At 42.4% G+C, this 20,447-nt stretch overlaps 1 protein-coding gene across 1 annotated transcript in view; it reads right to left on the reverse strand.

Moving 5' to 3' along the window:
- cachd1 (cache domain containing 1) overlaps positions 1 to 20,447 on the reverse strand; it is a 100,826-nt gene that overhangs the window by 15,723 nt on the left and 64,656 nt on the right. Inside the window, exons 5-17 of the mRNA XM_069680424.1 lie at positions 18,534 to 18,660; positions 16,474 to 16,618; positions 16,109 to 16,325; positions 15,848 to 15,997; positions 12,251 to 12,535; positions 11,000 to 11,149; positions 6,458 to 6,581; positions 6,215 to 6,332; positions 4,000 to 4,168; positions 3,705 to 3,847; positions 2,703 to 2,884; positions 1,902 to 2,012; positions 343 to 465 (exon numbers count right to left, since the gene is read on the reverse strand). Of these exons, the coding sequence (XP_069536525.1) occupies positions 343 to 465; positions 1,902 to 2,012; positions 2,703 to 2,884; positions 3,705 to 3,847; positions 4,000 to 4,168; positions 6,215 to 6,332; positions 6,458 to 6,581; positions 11,000 to 11,149; positions 12,251 to 12,535; positions 15,848 to 15,997; positions 16,109 to 16,325; positions 16,474 to 16,618; positions 18,534 to 18,660 (2,044 nt within the window). The remainder of the gene's footprint in view (positions 1 to 342; positions 466 to 1,901; positions 2,013 to 2,702; positions 2,885 to 3,704; positions 3,848 to 3,999; positions 4,169 to 6,214; positions 6,333 to 6,457; positions 6,582 to 10,999; positions 11,150 to 12,250; positions 12,536 to 15,847; positions 15,998 to 16,108; positions 16,326 to 16,473; positions 16,619 to 18,533; positions 18,661 to 20,447) is intronic.

The following is a 20,447-nucleotide window of genomic DNA, read 5'->3' on the forward strand; positions in this document are numbered from 1 at the left end:
AGAGAGAGAGCGGGGAGAAAGAGAGGGGAAAAGGAGGGGGCGGAAGAAAAAAGAGGGAAACATAAAAGCAGGAGAAAGTATGTAGGACTGAGACAGAGGCAACGTCACATCTCCTGCAGGAATGCCATGATAATCAGCTTATCTCTTCTTCCTCCCTTTCTTTTTTTCTTCTCCAACTTGCTGCAAGTTTAATTCTTGCTCTGTGAAACAGAAGTTAACCCAACCTCCAAAGACATTCACGGGGAAAAGCAAAAGAAGAAGCAGACAAGAGAGAGGAAATGATTTTGCATGACGGAGTGAGAAGATCAGAAGATAAAAGTCAGACAGCAATCCTTTTCCTACCTGATCTTGTTGCCCTTGTCCTGGTTGCAGATCGGCAGCAGGTCCAGAAGAACCTTGTAGAAGTAGCGTAGGGTGAAGTCTATACCCATCACTGCAACTGCATAACCAGGGGCCATCTGAGAGCTAAAGAGAGAGAGGAGAAACAAAGCATAAATTTGTATTAATTAGGAAAAAATGTAAATCTTCTCTGTCAATCTGTGTATGCTGACTAAAGCTATCGAGTTCATATCTAACCTGACTTTAATGTTTACCCATAACAGCTGAAAAATCCCCATTGAACACACACACACACACACACACACACACACACACTCACACACACTCATTTTTTATCTCTGTTTATGCAGACCACAGACTGCGTAAAGTTAGAGTATGCTCACTGAGCCAGGCATCAACACAGTAATCCTCACTTATCAGACGCACAATGTTTATGTGTACACTGCACACTTGCATGGAGCATGGTAAACAGTTCCTATTGTGCTACAGCCAGCGGTTTTGTGGCTATGGTGTTGCATTTTAAGCTAACAGAACTAGAAACATAAACAGTTTAATCTCAGCGGCAGCTGAAGCTCAAAGGGACTGTGTCCAAAACATTGTGCCAAAGTAGCTGCAGCAAAACTTTACTTTTTCACACTAGGGCGTGGTTGGAATACAGGGGCTTGCTCAAGAGCACTTTTGAAGAGTGGATACTTGAAGATAACTGGAACCAGACCATTTGGTTGAGGGATATTTGGTCACTCACAACAGCCCTGAAGCAAAGACGGTCAATTGTCTCCCTAATCCTACTTCAAACTACTTCCTGTCCTCAGAGATTGAGCGCTCTGCTGAAATGACTTCAGGGCAGAGCTCACAATTAAGTCTTTAAAGCTAATATGTCAAACTTGATAGCGAACTGTTACTTCTTTACACATTCAGCAGACGCAGAGAAACATTTGTTCAGAGTCATGTATCAGGCCACCTGGCAGAAGTCCAATAAAAAATAAAATATCATGGCCGTTAGCTGCTAAGTGCTCCAGTGCTACATTGCTAGCTAGACAAGTTAGCAGCTAGCTTGTTTGCCAGTTAGTTGCTAACTTTTTCTGTCTACTGTTTGGTGAGTTGAAACTCAAATACAAGATAATAATAATAATAATAATAATAATAATAATAACAACACTTGTTTTTTTTTATAACCACAATAAACCTTCATTATGGTTAGGGGGGAAAAAATCCTATTTTCTTATTCAGTAAAGTCAGTCACACAGAAATATCAATCTAACATTTGCTAGCATTAGCTTAAATTAGCCACCATAAGCTACTGCACACCAGATCAAAGGTAGTCGGTCGCAGCTAAACCCCTGGGTGTATTGAACCAGTCCAATGTCAGTTTCATGCTGATGACTCTAACTTTTCATTTATAAGAGAAAGATTATTTCTTTTTTCATACGTTACATAGTCTCGCTTTAAATCAGTACTTTTATTTAACCAATGCTTTTAAAGGAAAATACCTGACCTGCAGGACTCGATTTCCTGTGATGCAGTAAAGAAGGGTTAACTGCAGTAAAAGTTCTTCTTCTTACCTGGAGGCATGGATGGTGTGGCTGATGGTGACAACATAGCCCGCCCCGCCCACATCCAGGTACGGCCCCGTGAAGGTGATGAGGCCAGGGTTCGCTACAGCATGCTGGTACCTACACGACACATCACACAAGCAGAGGAATATTTAATGCAGCGTGTCTGACCTCTTTCATGGCTTGCAAGTAAATCAGATATAATCTTACAGGTCATTAATTATGGAAACTTGAGAATGTTAACATTTATTTTTGTCGCAGAGGCAGAGTATCCGCTGAATGTACTGACAAAAAAACCTAAACTTTCCAAGTTTCCTTTTAATTTAAATGCTTGTAATACATTTTGTTTATCATTCTTCTATGCCTGGAATCTTTGTTTTATGATTAATTCATGTACGTATACATGTACGTATATATAAAGACAGGTCTGACCAAGTGTTTAACTGTAAAAATTGGGCTTTAAATCTTTTAATGGACATCAGAAAAAAAAACCTTGGTCAAACAGCGATTCAGCTCTTCACATTGTGCTGAAATCATCTTAATAAAAAGACTGAACTTTCCAGAAGAATAAAACTTTTTAAAATCATTTTTATACGTTTAAAAAATACTTAATTTCTAAAAAATCTTGAGAAAAATCTTAATGCAGCTCAGTAGTGGCTGCAGAGGACAACATGTGCTTGCAATTTGCACACACACTCATTCCCTTTAACTCCTACGTACCCAGCACTATCTCCCAACTCCACACACACATTCACACACACTTCTCCCCCCACCCGCCTCCCCCTTCACACCCTCCAAAGTAAGCCTCACCATTGTCTGCGGGTCGGGTCGAAGGCTTTGTCCATCAGTGATCCTGGGTAAATCCGGAGCACCCCACTGGGCGTTGCTATGTAACGGCGCACAATGTAGCAGTTGAGGCTACTCATTTCCATTAGTGTCATCCACTCATCCGTGACGTGACTGGTTGCCATAACCTCGTTCCTGACAGAGGACTGCAGAGGGGGAAAGGATGAAGGGAGAAAGAAAAGAGAAAAAATGAGGGATGAAAGGGGCAGGAAGAGGAGGTGGAGCAGGAATGAGGAGGTAAACAAGGAGGGGAGAAATAAGTTAAGGAAGGAGAAAGAAAGTAAGAGTTTGTCTGAAATAAAAGTTGGCTAAAACTTTTGGTAAGTTTGTCCTCAAACAATGTGGATAAAAATAGGGACTCCTGCCAATTCATAAAAACCCAAACTTCAAACTTGCACTGTGTTGTTGCTGAAAAAGTTACCATATTTTTTAATATCGACTGTGAGAGTAAAATCAAGACACACACAAAAGCAAGGCAATAAATGAGACTCGATTGGCTCCAAAGCCCCGAAAAACACCCTGAAAAATCACATCGCTGTACCATTTTCTGCAAAGCTTCTACATTTGAAAGGGTGATGAGGTCACTGGAGGGGGCCTTTAAGACCAGCCTGGGAATCAGAGCTGGGACTGGGGCTTAGAGTTCAAACTAAAAACCCCTACTCCCCCCTCCAGGACAGGAATGCACACAGACTGCCAAAACCACGTGGGGGTTTGTCCCCTTCTTAAAGATGCAGAGCTTTATTTAATATTAGTGAATTTATGCTCTAATGTAAGTTTACTAGTAAGAAACAGAATTAAAATAATAGTTAAGTGCTTTACTTTTATCTTAGGACCCATTTAAGAATAAATCTTTGTGTCTGTTTCTTCTCTAACAGCAAAGCTGGCTACGTGCCGTGTGTTTGTAAGGTCAACAACATTAACCCTGTGCGTGCATACAGCTGCATCCGTGATCCCATGCTTGTGTACCTTAAGGCCGGGGTTGGCTATGAGCCTGGTGTTATCGCTCAGGTAGGCGGTGTAGTGCTCCACCATGCGCTTTGTTTCTGGCTGACTGAGGTGCTCATAGGGAGAGGAGAAACTACCAGCTGCCAACATCACCGTGGGGGACTCTGGGAAAGAGACGGAGAGGAGAAAAGGCGACAGTCAGAGATGCTAATCAGTGTTTCAGAGCTGAGTATGGGTAAAATAAAGTTTGTAGACTCATTTATTACTCTAAAGTTATTATACCAGTGCAGTGCTATAGATATGGTGCTTGTCTTACCGACTGTGGCAAGCTGTTTGAAGTGCAAGCAGGAGCTGGGCTGACCCAGCAGGTCTAAACGATGGTACAGCAGCTTGGAGCTGGGAGCTGTGTTCAGGTTCTTCAGCTGCTTCACTGGGATCTCCGGCTGCACGTACACGATGCACAGGATGAACGACGTGTCCTGAACCTAAAAGACAAGAGAGAAGCAAAAGGTTTAAGGAGGATGATATTCGATATATTTCTAACTGTCCACTTATCACAGCAACAGACCAAATCCATCAGTCTTTGTCTTAATAACAACAACAACTGCTTTTACACCACTGCTACAATGGTCGAGTCTGGTCCCAAATTCTGAGACTTGAACAGGAACCAGAGCTTCTGATAACTCAAGAGGCAGTCTCAGATCCCATCAGCTATAGTCTGATGAGGATATAGCCTCTAGGGACAACAGTGAACATGGCGGGCGTGTAGCGAGCGGTTAGCGATAAACCACTTCCAGTCAAGACTTCCTTTTCCGCATGCTGCATTACTCACAGAAAAATAACCCGTTTTTCATGTGGTTGACTTTAATTAACGGGTCTTAAGTTTCATGAATTTTCAACATCATGATGCAGATTTGTCAAAAGTGAAAATGAAGCTTTGTCAGGTCTGTCCTCAAGAGGAGAAAACTACTTTTAAAATGCTCGTTTGTTGAACGGAGGTCGGATTGATAATTTCTGATGCATTCGAGGACGTCGGGAAATCTAAACGCTGAACGGCTTTCGTGACACAGCGTCAAGGGAATTTATCTCAGGTTGAATTTTTGATCCAGAATGGATTGTTAGCTGTTAGCATGCAGATGTCTGTTTATAGAGATTAATAAGAAGCTAATTCGTTGTCAGATGATGCTGATGGGAGCCGGGATGTCATTACGGCGGATTACGTTCCGCCTGCTTTTGCTCTCCTCATTGACAGTTTTTCCTGCATTCGTTGCAGCCTGCTGATACGTGATTGGTCAATATTACTCGGACTAAAAGCGTAGTTCAAACAGAAACCAGAACACTTGCCGTCCCTAACATTGACGCTCCTGCCTACAGAATGATAGATAGATAGAGATTACTCAACAGTAAATTGGAGAAAATCCCCGTCGCTCATAATTTGAAAGACACTTTCTTGTTTATGGTCACAAGAACAAAAAAAAAAGTTAAATCATTATGGGATCCTCTGCATCAGAAAAAAAAGCCTCTTTCCAGTCTTACTTTCGAGGCCATTTGAATCATTTTTCTGGCTCTGGAAAGTTTTGGAAAGACAGCTGCCAAACTCGTGGCAAAGGTGACGTGATTGAACTGGAGCGCCTGTCAAATGTCAGAAGCCTTTTAAATATGCTTGAAGTGAAAAGCCTGAATTAAGTGTGATATTTCTGCTCCTGCCAAAAATCCAAATGTCAGAAAGCAAAAAGAGTCAATATGGGGGGATGTTATTTGTTCTGAGGCCATTTGTTCCTACAGCATGACACTCCTGTGAGAGGAAACAGATTGGAGGGACAGACAGTTTCTGGGTGTGGGAGCACTTAGTTTTTATTACACCAACCTATTTAAGGTGGCAGAGGTTGGGTGGAAACATTAAGGCTGGGGGCATAAATCTCTACATTGCTCAAAGACAGCGTTACAGTACAAAAAGCAATAGACAGAAATGGAAGAGATAGAGAGAGGGAAAGTTTGAGACTTTCTTTTCCCACTGCTACAATGGCTCAAAGATCATCAATCTCCTCCGCTCCGACTGCACAATGGCTCGCTCTGCTTTAAATATACAAACAAACCTTCTGCTTACATTTTCTCTGGACAACTGGCATTTAAATGAGGGGAAAAAAGAGGGGATTTCCAGGTTATAATTTCCATCTTCACATCTGTTTACTTCCAATTATTCTACGGCAACAAAGTGTTGTTTTTCTGCTGATTTGGCTGATCAAACAAAGAAAAGATGGATGACTACAGATGCAACTTCAAAAATAAGTGAAAAGAAAAAGAAAAAGAAACAAACTCGACGCTCAGATGAAGCAAACAGTCTAAAAAGGAAAGCGACCGCCAGCGAGGAAAATCAAGAGTTACAACCGGAGGCAACCGTGGACGTCACACATGCAACACTGTCTATCTGGGAAGTGTGCTGCCGCAATTACCGCTTATCACCATAGGTGCCGCCGGTAAATGACACTCATGAAAACAAGTCCAATGTTAGGCTCTGTACAAACACCTACCAGTTTCCAGGCGTAGCTGACGTTGTACGTGTCTTTGCTGTTGTCCCGGAGTCGGTTGGCGTGCCAGGACAGAGAGGAGTTGACCGGCACAGCGATGACCTGACTACCCAGAGGGAGGCTGCAAGAATCACAGCATTTAACAACTAAACATACACATTATATATGTTCTGCATGTATCCACGGCTGGAGGAATTCTTCTTTCATAGTTTTGAATTCATAATAGTGTCCCTCATCCTTTCTTACCCGAGGATGTTCTGTCGGACAGAAGGGAACCCGGGGATATTCTCGTAGTGGATGATGTCTGTGTGCAGGGGAGGCTCTGTCATCAGGTAGGGCCGGGTCAGTGAGGGATGCATCAGGGTGTAACCTGGGAAACCATAGAAGGAGGTGAGGACAAAAAGCATTATTAAATGGTGTACTTATGGACTGTACTTATATAGCGCTTTTATAGTCTTCCAACCACTCAAAGCGCTTTTACCGACGATAAACGACTCTACCACTGAGCCACAGCTGCCCATTACTTCTACTTCCATTATTCATTAGAGTGCAGAGGTCCCTAATGTGAGGTACTGTCAAACAAGGCGCCACAAGAGCAGCATTAGTTATGTTAACCATTTATAATTATATTTATCATAATGCCGCTCGCACTTTTAATTCACATTTTAGACAGAAAAACTTTCTACAAGTCTGTTTAGCTTTTGTTCATCAGGCATGAGACAAGCCACGTCTTCAAATTACACGTCATTAAAATGAAACAAGAGATAAAATGACAATTAAAGGGTGGTTCCACGTAGCCATTTCCTGAATACAGGCGAGTCTAAATGCAACTTAATGTCCCATTGACCATCTCTGACAACTGTTCTCCATATGCTACCTGAATGTACAATAACTGCTCCAGCAGAAGTACAGCAGCTACAGGTAACCAGCACAGTGATTGCCAAAGTGTGGGCCGCAGACAACTGGTGGGTATTTCGGGACCTTGAGGGGTCATTTACAATAAATAAATACAAAGTTTTACTTCTCAATTTTACAGCATTTATTTAGATGCTTAAGTTTGGAGGGTTTTTTTGCACTACATTGCATTAGAGCCATTTAAGGTTTGGATGGGCTTTGACGTTCACATGTTTGGGAACAGCTGCCTTCGCATTATGGAAAACTACGGCATTTTAAAGTTAGCAAAACATAAACCTCTTGCACGTCTAATATCTTGTAGTATAGCGTTACTTTTTTCAGGTCCTCGACACACCAGACACATGTAAAAGTTTATACATGCAGCCTCCACAAAAGAGGATGGTAAAGGAATCACACTCACAAGGTTTCTCATTCGGCCTTTATATCTTAAACACAATATTTCAAACTAATAATATGAATATGTTTGTGCTACAATGTCAGATCATAAAACAAAAGGGATGCTGCTCATTTTAGTGCTATTCTGTGGTTAAAATTTTAAGCTACAGGGAGCCGGTTTGGCTCGTCCCTTGCTGCATCCCTTGTACAGAGGCTAGAGTCTTGATGCGGTGGCCCCGGTTTCGACTCCCATCCTCGGCCCTCTGCCGTGTGGCACCCCCAACGCTCTTCTCCCCTGTTTCTGACACCATCCACCGTCCTCTCTCGTTTAACAAAGGCAGAAAATAATTAAGTTCCTTTGAGAAAGACATTACTGAACATAAACATAAACAGAGCTCTTAATATCAGCGGTAATCACTGCAGAAGAGCTGAAAAGCCCTGAAGATACTGGACTGAAAGCACATCTGTTTTAAAGAAGTAAACAAACAGATACAAAGCGTTCTTTAACAGAGAAAAAAAATGGAACTTGGTGGTGGTGTGTCGTCTCAACTCTTTATGCTGCATCACACTAGGCATCTCTGTCCTTACACAGAAAACTGCTTCAGTACAGGCCGATCAACACGCGCATTTAAAAAGTCACAAGATAAATGCCTAAATGGCTCCCATGCAAAACTATTTCCAGTTTTCTCATCTGTTATTTATAATTCCAGGTCCGGAAGCCTCTTGTCAGCGCTGTATTTACCTAGACTGTAATTGGCAGCACATTTGAATGCCAGCTAATAACTTTAATGACACTCATTTGTCAGTGTTTACCAAGTTGCTGCACTAATAACCATGGCAGAGTAATAAGCTATAATTTGATAGCATATTTATTACAATAACAAACATTTGCGAGAGTCAAAAGGAGACTTGTTTCGTGGCACAGTAGAGGAGCTAAACGCACACAGCTGCAAAAATGCACTTGTAATAATTAAGTTTAATGTGAAAAACTCAGGTGCTGAACACTTCAGGTGAGTAAATGTTTTCTGTTTTGCTTCTCTGTACTTCACCTCCCCTAAATGTGTCCCCTTTCCTGTTCATGCAACCTTTCATGTCACCTTTTCATCTCATCGTGTTCCAGTTTTTGTTCATCGTATTCTCCTCGCTTCTTAAAGGCCCCAAAATCTCACAAAGATCAGTGCTGTTCGAAATGAGTCTGTGCTGCCACGAGGGCTGAATCATATCGTTTTATCAATGTCTCAAAAGCTAATCTTTAATATTCTTTATTAATTAAGATTATTTTTAGACCATTTTTGCTTTTATTGATAGGAAAGCTCGAGATAGACGGGAACTATCGGGAGGAGAGAGTGGGGGACGACACGCAGCAAAGGGCTGAGCTAAACCAGCGCCCCAAAAGCTGCAATTCTTTGATTGAGTTAAAATGTGTCCCCTAGTTTTTAGAATTCCCAGAATTCTTCTCGTCTAGGCTCCCAGACCCTGGAGTCCTTCGGTGTGTCGAAACCGCATACTATCATACTATCATACTATCATACTAATCATACTAACCGTGACGTAAAACTGATGTCATGCGTTCCCATCTCATAATATGCATTTTTGTGTATGCGAGAAATGCCCGGATGTATACTAGATCGGCCCGGATATTTGAGTATGAGACGGGAGCTCACTGGTTGTACTCAACTGCCCCAAAATGCATTGCGGCTATTCAGCTTCTACTATGGCGGAGATGGACCGGAGATCAGACCAGACATACGTAAACGATTAAGTCACGTGATACGGAGAAGACGGCTCTGAGTATGATGCCACCGGCACCCTAATAGTCAGGTTAGTAGGCAGTATGCAGTACATGCTGTTTGAGTATGTAGTAGACAGTACGTTAGTATGAGGTTTCGGACACAGCACTAGACTCCTCCTGCTGCAATGGTCGATCTTCCCTTTTATTTAAAAATTTTCAGACTGGAAAAGATTAAAATGTAAGATCAATTAAACATAATTAAATATCGATTATATCAAAATAAGTAAGTAATAGATCAATCAAATGACAAGGGATGCATAGTTCAAGAAATAATTCAGACATTATTGAGTAGAGTCGGCAGTGTGGAAAACATTTCTGTGAAGGTCAGTTTAGAACCGCAGAAGCCTTTTCGGATGAGAGGTGAAACGTCTTCACGAACTTCAACCAAGTCCAGCTGCCCCTTCGGATAAAGCTCAGAACAGTGCGAACAGTGTTTTTAGCTCTGACTTAAAGGTGCTCAGAGTCAGGGGGAGTCTAACATCATCTGGGAGATTATTCCAGGTCTGTGCTGCATGATAACAAAGCACCTCCAAAAGCAGCATTATAATGAAGCACCGTGTTGCTGTAAAGATGCCCTGGTCTATGAATCTTGTTATCCAAATGTCCAGACTGCAGAAAATTCTCAATGGTCATGATTTTAATCGTTTTTTCAGTGAAACAAAAAATTATGTTTCAGGAAATTTCCACTGATCATGAATCATATCGCAATTGTAATACTTTTTAATTGCAATATGAATGTATTCCCATATCGTGCAGCTCTGGTCATGTTAGAAACACCTGCTCTCACTGTTCAGTCTTTCCAACTTTTAGGTTCTGTTCAATCATTTGGTCTGCCAAATGTTTTCTCAAGAAACACTCATCTGAAAGACAGCCAATAAAAACCTCTCTCTTCACCTGCAGTCATTTACATTTTCAGTTACACTCTCAAAGCCTGTATGACACACATAACAGTTAATTTCACTCCCTGTGTTATACATGTAAATGCAATGCAAACTCCAAGTTCCTATCTTATTAGCTTGGCAGGAGCAAAGTGTCACCAAGAGTAATGTTACCTTATTGCAGCCACGATTACTCTGAATGACTAATGTGTAGCTTCAGTGCCATGCAGCAGAGCCCTGCCCATTACTGCCGCTGCTCTCCAGGCCTACAGAGCACAACTCACCTGCTGTACAGCACCAGCGGTTTACTCAAGACCTCCTCAGCAAAGGGCCAAAACATACCAAGACCGGACATGAGCGCTACCGCCCTGGGCTGTAGCAACGCGCTGAGGCAAAGCTAAGCAGGGAATGAAATGCCAAAGGAGTGCCAGAGCTACCAAGAACATGCCAATTAAATCTAATAAGGCATAATGGCCGAGGAGGAAGTTTAGAAAGACAAAAAGTGTAATTGCACCAAAATATACTCCAACCATGTGGAGTGTTTCTCTGAGGCTATGACTAATAAAGATTGATGCCACTGTAGTCTGTTGCTGCTTGTTTTGTTACTGGCTTAGTAACAGTCAATGCGTGACTGATTGTTCTGCTGTGTTTGTTGTATTACCCCGTTGACCTGTTATTACTGCACTTGGAGAAAACTGTATTTAGAGAACCGTCAGGATTTAGAGCCTCACTGGGCTGACCACAAGTTGGAAAAGGCACCGTTTCCTGCGCTGCGGTAGACCATCCCGCTTATGTCCGAGTGCATGTGTGTGTCTCTGTGTGACTGACCTTTGTTGTCGATGAGGAACGTGTAGGACGCCAGCGAGTCTTGGTAATAAGTGACATCCTCCAAGATGTAGGCCAGGTTCACGTCCACCCCGACCACGCCCAGGAGCAGATTACCAAAATAACACGGCCGGCTCACGGTCATTATAAACCCTGGAGGAAGAACAACAAGAATCCGTATTAATTCATGTAACACCAGAGGAAGTCTCTTTTGAGTTCATTGTGTTTGTAATTTAGTCTGCTGAGCTCATTTCATTAGTTTCTGTGCAGAATTTAAGTTAATAAACAGTTTAGATTCTTATTGAGCTTTAGAAAATAGTACCAGCACCAAACCCCCTGAAAACCAAAATTAGTTGTTTTTACTTTTTTTTTTATCACATAAAATAAGATCTAACTTGTTACTTACTAAACTTAAGAAGTGTTGGTAAGTGTTTTTATCTTCAGAAAGAGCCATGATAGCTGCTCTTTGTTTCTAGTTTTGATGCTAAGCTAAGCTAAATGTATGGAAACTTCAATGACTGTAGTGATTGTTTTAGTGACGTCTCCTCTCACCGTTCCTCCTCTACTCTGCTAATCCGGAACAGATCGGCTGCAGGAGCCGGATTTGTCAACAGAGCTGTCAATCATCCTTTTTACAGCATCAAATAACTAATGTAAAATAAACTTGTCAGAAAAATGAACACTTGGATGTGAATCAGCATGATAAGAACGAACTATATGACAGAAACCATGTTTGAGAAACATTTATTTTGTTCTTATAGTTTGACTCATGTCCCACCTGTTAACATGGAGGAGGCTGGCTTTATGACCTATACTGCAGGGGGGTGATAGAGAGGTTTTGGTTCACTTTTAGGGAGCTGTTATGTTGTCCATCTATTTATACAGTCTGTGCTTTTACCCAACAAAAGATCCCTGCTACAGCAGTAGTAATTTTTGAAGGCACAGGGACTTTGGGATGGGACTTGCAGTGCTGAACATTTGTGATTGGTCAAGTACTCGCAGCACTCAGAAGAGTAGTTAGTTATCTGACTAATCTTCACAGGTTTTAAGATCTTGTGGAAACAAAGAAAAATGGGCTGGAGGAACAGTTTAATTCTTCAGGAGTAGCCCCTGGGACTAAAGTTTCAGGTTTTTCAGTATATTTTTTCCAAATATCTTAATATATTCAGAATGAGAACATTTGCTTTCTGTCCAAAAATATAAATGTTATTCAATATAAGTCTCGGCATTCTGTTCAGCTCTATCCCTACTCACCGTCTCCCATGGGGTCAGAGTAGGGCAGGCTGAAGCGGGCCAGGTCGATCATGCGGTTGGGCAGGTTAATGTAGAAGCGGCCCACTGTTGTCTCCAGGTTGCTCAGCTGGTTCAGCACCATCATGCTTCCCTTCACCACCGGCAACATCGAAGATCCTGCTGATCCGGACTGGGACGCCAAGGAGGAGCGGTCACGGTCGAACATCCGATCGACGCCGTATTTCACCGAATTCTGCTCGGCGAGATCTCTCAGGAAGGCGAGCTCCTTCAGGCCCGTCACTCCCTCTGAAGGACGAGAGAAGCAGATAGAGAGCGTGAAGATAGAGAAGATGAATTAAATTGTGTTTGTCTGGTTTAACCAACCAAAGGGATATTAAAAAGAAGTCTGTAACTGTCACCATGGCTACAGAAACAATGTACAAATGGCATGAAGAAGTTGGATGAAAAAAGTAAAGATCTTAGAGCACATGACTCCAACTCTTGATATAAAAGATGGATAAACTGTTCTCTTTCGCCTCCAGCTGGGGAAAAAAGTCTTTCAAGGAGTTGCCAAACATGAAATCACATTTCTGCAACCGAACACCGAACGCAGATTCAACACGAATTCTTTGTCCTCAAGCAGTTCACATGCTTAAACAGCGAGAGGCTTGTATTAACCATGGTCATAAATCAAAGCATGCAATGTCACAAGGATTTCCTTAACTAATTTTATCAGCAGCAGAGATCATTCATTCAGACACGCAGGCCCTGACTTGTGATCCCTCGTCATGATCTCTGCTAGCTTTATTCGTACAATCCCATTTATCTGCCGAACCCAACTGTCCTCTGTGGAGCTCAGAGATCATGACGGGGATAAATCCCTCTTCACTATAAAGAAAACATGCAGCAGAGAAGTTAATGCACAGATCAGACTCTATCTTTCCATGCCTCATAAGGTCATTTAGAGGAGAATGGATAACACTGGCTCGCCCCTACAGCTGTCACCTGGAACATTTGGCATCCCGCAGCCCATTGGGAAGGATCGAGCACAGAATGTCTGCCAGTATCCAATCATTGAGTAGATTACTGCAGAATCCCTTTTGAATGCCAAGGCTCTGCTCTGCTGATCATCACGCTGCGCACTTGACGGGGGTGGTACTGTCGCCATGGGTGACAATGTCAAACATTGAGACATTTTGCTGACAGATCGTTTCTCCTTTCATTTCATTTAAGATGGAGTATCCATTCACACCTTTCTTTGTAGGACACGCGTAATGATCTTTAAAACCAAAATGATCCCAATGTTTGAACTTTAAAGGGCCCTGTGAGGCCGAGATTGATTACTTCTGTATAGTTATTTTTAACGCCTGAAACCGCCAGGGGCGGGTTGGAGTCAGACGAAGTGATTAACTGCACGCTAAAAACTGAGTGATACATATGACTACATATAACCACCACTTAAGCATGTACAGGGCAAAATCAGCAAAGAGATAAAAGGTACGGCTTCGTCCACAGGGGGCGCCAAAATCAACACAAACTGAACGTTCCTCACGGGAGCTTTAAGGGAACTCGATCTCTTTAAAGATGACCGCTCAAGTTTTCTATAAGCCAACAGTTATTTTGACAGTTAGTTGTCGGGTTTTGACCTCATGTTTCACCCCATCATCGGAGTTTAGATGTCCACCTGATTTTCATATCCAACCAAAATGTACAATGTGGGTGACGTCAACCCAACATCAGGTCCAGCCAATGTCAGTTTTTGACATAAATTCAATGTCAGGTTCTGATATCAACCAGTTTTTGACGTCCACCCAACGTCGGGTTCTGGCGTCAACCCAACGTTAGTATTTAACATAAACCCAACGTTAGTATTTAACATAAACCCAACGTTAGTATTTGACGCCAACTCAACGTCGGGTTCTGGTGTCAACCCAATGTTGGTTTTTGACGTAAAACCAACGTCGAATTTGGACGTCAACTCAACGACGGGGTTTTGGCATCAACCCAACATTAGTGTGTGACGTAAACCCAACGTCGGGCTTTGATACTAACTGCTTCTCATCAAAACGTTTATATATGTATATATACAGCAGATCATGTGCTATTATTGGATATTTTTGAGGTTATTACGTTGAACCTTACACGGTCCTGAATGTACTGAATTTTTCCTCAACACTACATTAACATTAACAGTATCAGTGTGCGAGGTCATCAGTCCATCATCACTCACTTAAAACAGAGTTTAAGAGTTACCTCAGGAGGGGTAGGGGAAATGACAGCGTGTGTAAAACACCTATAAGTGCTATTTATGCACAGTCCTTCAAAATGCATATTAAAAATTAGTCCGCTGAGCAAAAAAAGGATGGATGACCCTGAGTTATGTTTACACCGGCAAGTGTTCTTCTTCTTCTCACCTCCTCACAAACTGAAACAGTGCTTAATAGCAGTACTAGCGGTCAAGAACTCAATTTGTTTCCAATATAAAAAAATTCAGAGACACGTTTTTGGGCTCTGGAATTATATTTTCTAACATTTTAGAAAATGATAAATGAAAATAAAATCAGCTAAATGTGGAACACAACGAGTAAGCAGGTAATAGCTGACATTTAGTCTACTGTAAGGGCCAGGAGAGCAGTTCATTCAGCCTATAATACAGTTTCTGCTCGGGAGGCGGGCATCTCATCAACACACACATACGCACAGGCACACACAGGCAAACAACTGTGCATTATACTGCCAAGGGACTGCTGATCATCCTTGAACAATCAGCACTTCACATTTGGCAGGGGATGCAGGGAATAAGACACGCACACCCACAGCGGGCCTTTCAGCTGCGTGGAGCAGCATCAGCAACGAAACAAATGTTTTTTTGGATATGCAATGCTAATACACTCAGAGGACGATAGATTTCTGCATCCTTTTCATCATGGAGCTCTTTAAACAGCCAAGGTCCTCTGTCAGTCACACACACAGTGAGCAGCACGCCCTTTGAAGTCTCACTCTCTCCTCTCTTAGATGTACCTCATTTCCATTCTCAGATGCAAGAGCGATTTGTATTAATGGTGGACTAATGCATGTGTGTGTGCGTGTGTGTTGCAGAGGGAGGCGGAATTAGAGGAGGCAGATGGATGGACAAGGACAATAAAAGAGGAAAAGGAAGCATACGCACCACACCAACAAACAATAAAGCCTTTGAGGTTTCTGAGCACCTCTCTAACCTTCAGTCTTCTCTTGAGCACATTGTGCCAAAGAACATAGAGAAAATATATCAGGCACACAAAAACAGCCCACAGCAGAGACCAAAATTAAGACCTAGATACGTGCAAAACAAAACATTAAAATTGGGTGTGCGACTCTGGAAGAAGATTGCGGATAAGAATCTGTGTATAAAACTATTTAAAGACAATTATTACATATAAAGCTAGAGCTAAAAACGTAAGTAGGGCAACTTACGTTAGCTAGGTTGCGGCTAAGCTAACTGTCGCAACAGTTGCTGCTACAAAGCTAACATGCAGAGAGGAGGAGGCGTCTTTCCAGAGCTCGCAAACCGGCTATAGACCGGGATGTTCTGCTACTGTAGCTAACATCTTCTCATCAGTCTTAATACGAGTGACTTACCGTTCATGAGAGCGTAGGTGAGGATCATGACCGAGTTGTTCAGGTGTCGGTTCTCCTCTCTGACCACGCTCAGCGTCGCTCTCTTCTCCTGCTCCGACGACTCTCGAGATGTGATACCGGACGACAGGTAGATGATCACCATGTCTGTGGCTGATAGAAAACAGGGACAGTCACCACACTCGTTCAGATCAACAATGTGAGCTTGAACTGATCACTGAAGCAGCACACAGAGAACTGTGCGCATTGCAAACGTTTTCTTACTGGTGCTCTGTTTCCAGAGACTGCTGGTGTTTCGCAGCAGCTGGAAGGCCTTCTGGAAGCCTGCAGCGTGCTGCGTGGCTCCATCAGAGGCCTTGATGTTGGAGATGAAGGTGCTCATCTTCCTCTTGGTCTCACTGGTGGCCGGAGAGAGCAGACTCTTATAGCACTGATCCAGAGAACAGGAGCGAACCGACTCTGCCACTGAGAGAATGGAGATCTGGAGAGGAGTGATAATGAGAAATAAAAACTGTGTTGGTTAGAATGTTTTTGTTGTTTTTGTTTTTGTTTTTAGTGTTTAAGCATATTTGATGCTGTAATAACGACTAAATATGAGTTATTTCCATGCATTTGTCTTATAAGGCAACCTTGTCATGTTCATCTATGGAGTTGAGGATGACCAGTGCAGAGTCCCTGGCGATCTGAAGCTGGGTGTCAGTCACAGACGCTCCGTGGTCCACCATCACCACGATGTGTTTAGACTGGGGACGCACCGCAGACACGTACACAGGCCTGCAGGTGTACACACAAGCACAGAAATGCATAAAGAGATCAGACATTTGACTGTACAGAAATATAAATACAATCCTCATCCCAAAACAATATAGACACCTACTGTAAGAGCATTTGTACAGTGACAATAAACGCTAAAATAAAAAGAGAAACTTCCGATTTAAGTTAGTTTTCAAATTAAAGTTGTAATCTCGAAGATCTCATTTTCGTTCTTTGGTGGCACCTATAGCGATAAACGGTAATTGCGTTAATTGTGTGACGTCCACGGTTGGCTCCGGTTGTAAATCTTGATTTTCCTCGCTGACGGTTTGCCTTCATCTGAGCGTCGAATTTGTTTCTTTTTCTTTGGATTTTCACTTATTGTTGAAGTTGTATCTGTAGTCATCCATCTTTTCTTTGTGTGTTCAGCCATAGTAGATTACTGTTTACTCGCAACACTTGCAGAGACCGGAAAAGCAGCCGCTTAGCTGCGCCTACCCTCTCTGGCAGACCAACCACTGCTGGCTGATGGAAAACGCGTCACTAACTGGGCGCCGCTTGTGATTTTGACACCCAGTCTGTAATGCTGCTAATGCAGAGGCTTTCATCAGTGGGCCATAGGCTCAATCACCATTGTGTTACCTCATTCGGCGATAGATAGTGACTTAACAGACATTTATTTAATGAAAATCTTCGAGATTATCACTTTAACCAACCAGATTAGTTAAACCAAAAACAGCAACGTGACTCTTGTGTTGTGTGTTTTATATAAATGCTAACTAAACATCATGTCTTTGTCTTTTTTTTCCCCACTCTCTACTCCCCACATGTCCTGTCTCTCTTCAGCTGTCCTATCGATAAAGGCAAAAGCCAAAAAAAAGTACACAAAAAAAAGGTTATATTTGGGGAGGTTCAACACTTTTTATGCATTTCATGCCGTCATCGCAGTTATTCATCAGAAAACCATATGTGCAAGACTCCCTGTGTAAGGGAAATCGTGCAGCTGCAAAAGCTATAAAAGTCATTTTACTTTTCAGTTTATGCTTATGTTTTTAAAAAAAAAATAGATTTCAGCATCCTTCAGACCTTATATGGTCATTGTGACATATAGAAACTACCATAACACAAGTAGCTTCCTGTAATGAAGGAAGATTCCTACACAAATAAATAGCAAACAGGAAATTATTATAAAAACTTAAGTGTTAAAAGGATGGATGAGGTTAATGTCGGTCTAAATTGAATACTTTGAAGTATATTTTCCAAATCTGATTCATGTGTTGTTTTATTTTATGAGCAGTTTTGCGGGTAATGGAGGCTGCAGGCGATACAGTAGGAGGGTCACTGCCTTTGTGTGTGGTCTGCTGGACAACACAGGGTGGGGAAGGGGAGTGATGTACTCACAAAGCCTCATTCACACTTGAAGCAAGCCAAGAAATGTCAATTCTCTCATGGCTGTGTGCCAGCTCACTGACTTGAACCGCAAGAGAAAAAAAACCTACAAGACATAATTAAAAGCAGGGAGTAAAAATGGAAAATGTGCCAGAGGAACAAGAGAGAGACAAAGGGATAAAGAAAGAGAAGAAAAGAGAGAGAGACACGTCTTTCAGCCGCGGCCGCAAAAAAACCCACAACACTGGAGGTGTGAAATTCCAACAGGCTTTAGTGGTACAGAGCCACATTCCTGCCAAGGGCATGTGTGGTCAGGGTGTGTGTGTGAGGGCGGCATGCCATCGACGTGCCCTGTGGGCCACCCCACAGCCACCGGCAGAGAGGAGGGGGAGAGAGGGTGAGGGCAGGTTTTAATCTCAGACAGCCGTTTCTTAAGCTTTGATGATATACGAGTGATATCTGTCTTCAAATGTGGGTGTTTGGCATCAACTTTGAGTGGACGATAAAGGCAAAACATTTTTAAACAAAAGCAGACGTTGGTTTGTACCTGCTGCGGTGCTCGTAACTTCCTTTGCATTGGAACTTGTGTGCAGGGAAGACTGTGAAGATGCCCTCCTCTGAGCTGAAGTACTGCCACTTTATCCCGGGGTTGGACTTCAGGTTGTCTGCCAGCACTGTAGAGGGAAGAGACAGAGAGGATATATGTTTAAAAAGAGGGAAGGATATAGGAGGACCAGGAGGAGAGGGATCAAGGATGGAAATACAAAGCAGGAAGGGGGTAAGGTGGGGTGGAAGGAAATATGGTAAAAAAAAAAAATGCGAGCAAAGTAGGATTGAGGGTTTTATTTTGGAAGGCAGAATGAGCACTTCACACGATGTGTAGACAAAGATAATCTCTCTCTCAATCATCACTTGCGACCTACTCTAACTGTGCCCCTGCCCTCTGCCTGGGTTTCATATTATTTTGCCGAGTGCAGAGCGTTTCTAGGCGTCGACCTTTGAGCTGCGGTGGGTGGAGCATAAACAGGGCGCGGGGGTGTGAGGACGAGACTCCCAGAGACCAAATGTCAGATCTTAAACACTCATTCATGAGGAAGCCGCTTGTGTCGTCGAGCCGGAGAGGAGGGGCCAACTTTGAAAGTTTTGTTTACATACCTCCAGCAACAAATCCTGCTGATACTGCCTTTAATGTTGCTGAGAAGCTAAACTTCTGTTTCAAGGGAGAGCTTTCAAGTTACTTTGAGTCATGTGTGAATCAGAGCGGGAGAGAGAAACCGCTCACATGACAAGATCGCCCCCCAAAAAAGGCATCACGAATCACGCAGTTTATGCTCAACACTTTATTCATTTATTTAGTTAAAAGCCCAGCGTCTTGTTAAATGGAGGACACATTAGGGAACTATTCAAGCTTTAGGTGGTTTCACACAGAACATGAGGTGAATTTGAACCTTTGGACTTCTTCTGTTTATTCACCCCAAACTGTACAGACATTAGCTGTAAGCTAGCAGAACGGCACTTCTGTTATTCTCAATCTATAATCTCTAAGATCAGGGGGAAAGGGGATTTTCATTCATGTGACGGAATTTAAATGACAATAGAGAATAAAAATGTACTGTTGAATGGCTTTGGGCTTTCCTGATTAAAGTGATAATCTCGATTTTCATTTAAATAAATAATAAATAAAGTCACTATCCATCCCCGAGTGAGGTAACACAATGGTGATTGAGCCTATGCCCCCCCTTATGAAAGCCTTTGGTCTGCCAGAGAGGGTAGGCGGAGCTAAGCGGCTGCTTTTCCGGTCTCTGCAAGTGTTGCGAGTAAACAGTAATCTACTATGGCTGAACAAACAAAGAAAAGATGGATGACTACAGATACAACTTCAAAAATAAGTGAAAATCCAAAGAAAAAGAAACAAATTCGACGCTCAGATGAAGGCAAACAGTCTGAAAAGGAAAGTGACCGTCAGCGAGGAAAATCAAGAGTCACAACGGGAGCCAACCGTTGACGTCACACATGCGACACTGTCTGAATATCTGGGAAGTGTGCTCATGCAATTACCGTTTATCGCCGTAGAGGCCCAAAAGAGAACGAAACTACAGCTTTGATGATAAAACATAATCAGAATCAAAGACAAGAATCTCACTTTTTATTTGGGAATCACAATTAATCAAGTTTGCAAGCTGCAGCACAAAAACTTGTACCTAGTTTCTACCTTGCCCTGCCTTTGTCAGCTGTTACTGGACTTTTAACACCTCATTCAGATCCATTCAAACCAGCCTTTTTTCAAGGTTTGAGGACGAATTATTAATCACTTTTTGACTGGACATTAGGGGTGGGACAAATATCGATACGGTAATATATAGTCGTCCTGACTCATGTAGTACAATTATCAATAGGCTAGCGTCAAATATCAGTATTTTAATTTACAAATATTTGGCTCAGCGCGACACCACCTCATGAC

This window comes from Semicossyphus pulcher, unplaced genomic scaffold, assembly GCF_022749685.1.
Source record: "Semicossyphus pulcher isolate SPU_LCO1_2020_fin unplaced genomic scaffold, fSemPul1.0.p SCAF_4, whole genome shotgun sequence".
Lineage (NCBI taxonomy): Eukaryota > Metazoa > Chordata > Actinopteri > Labriformes > Labridae > Semicossyphus > Semicossyphus pulcher.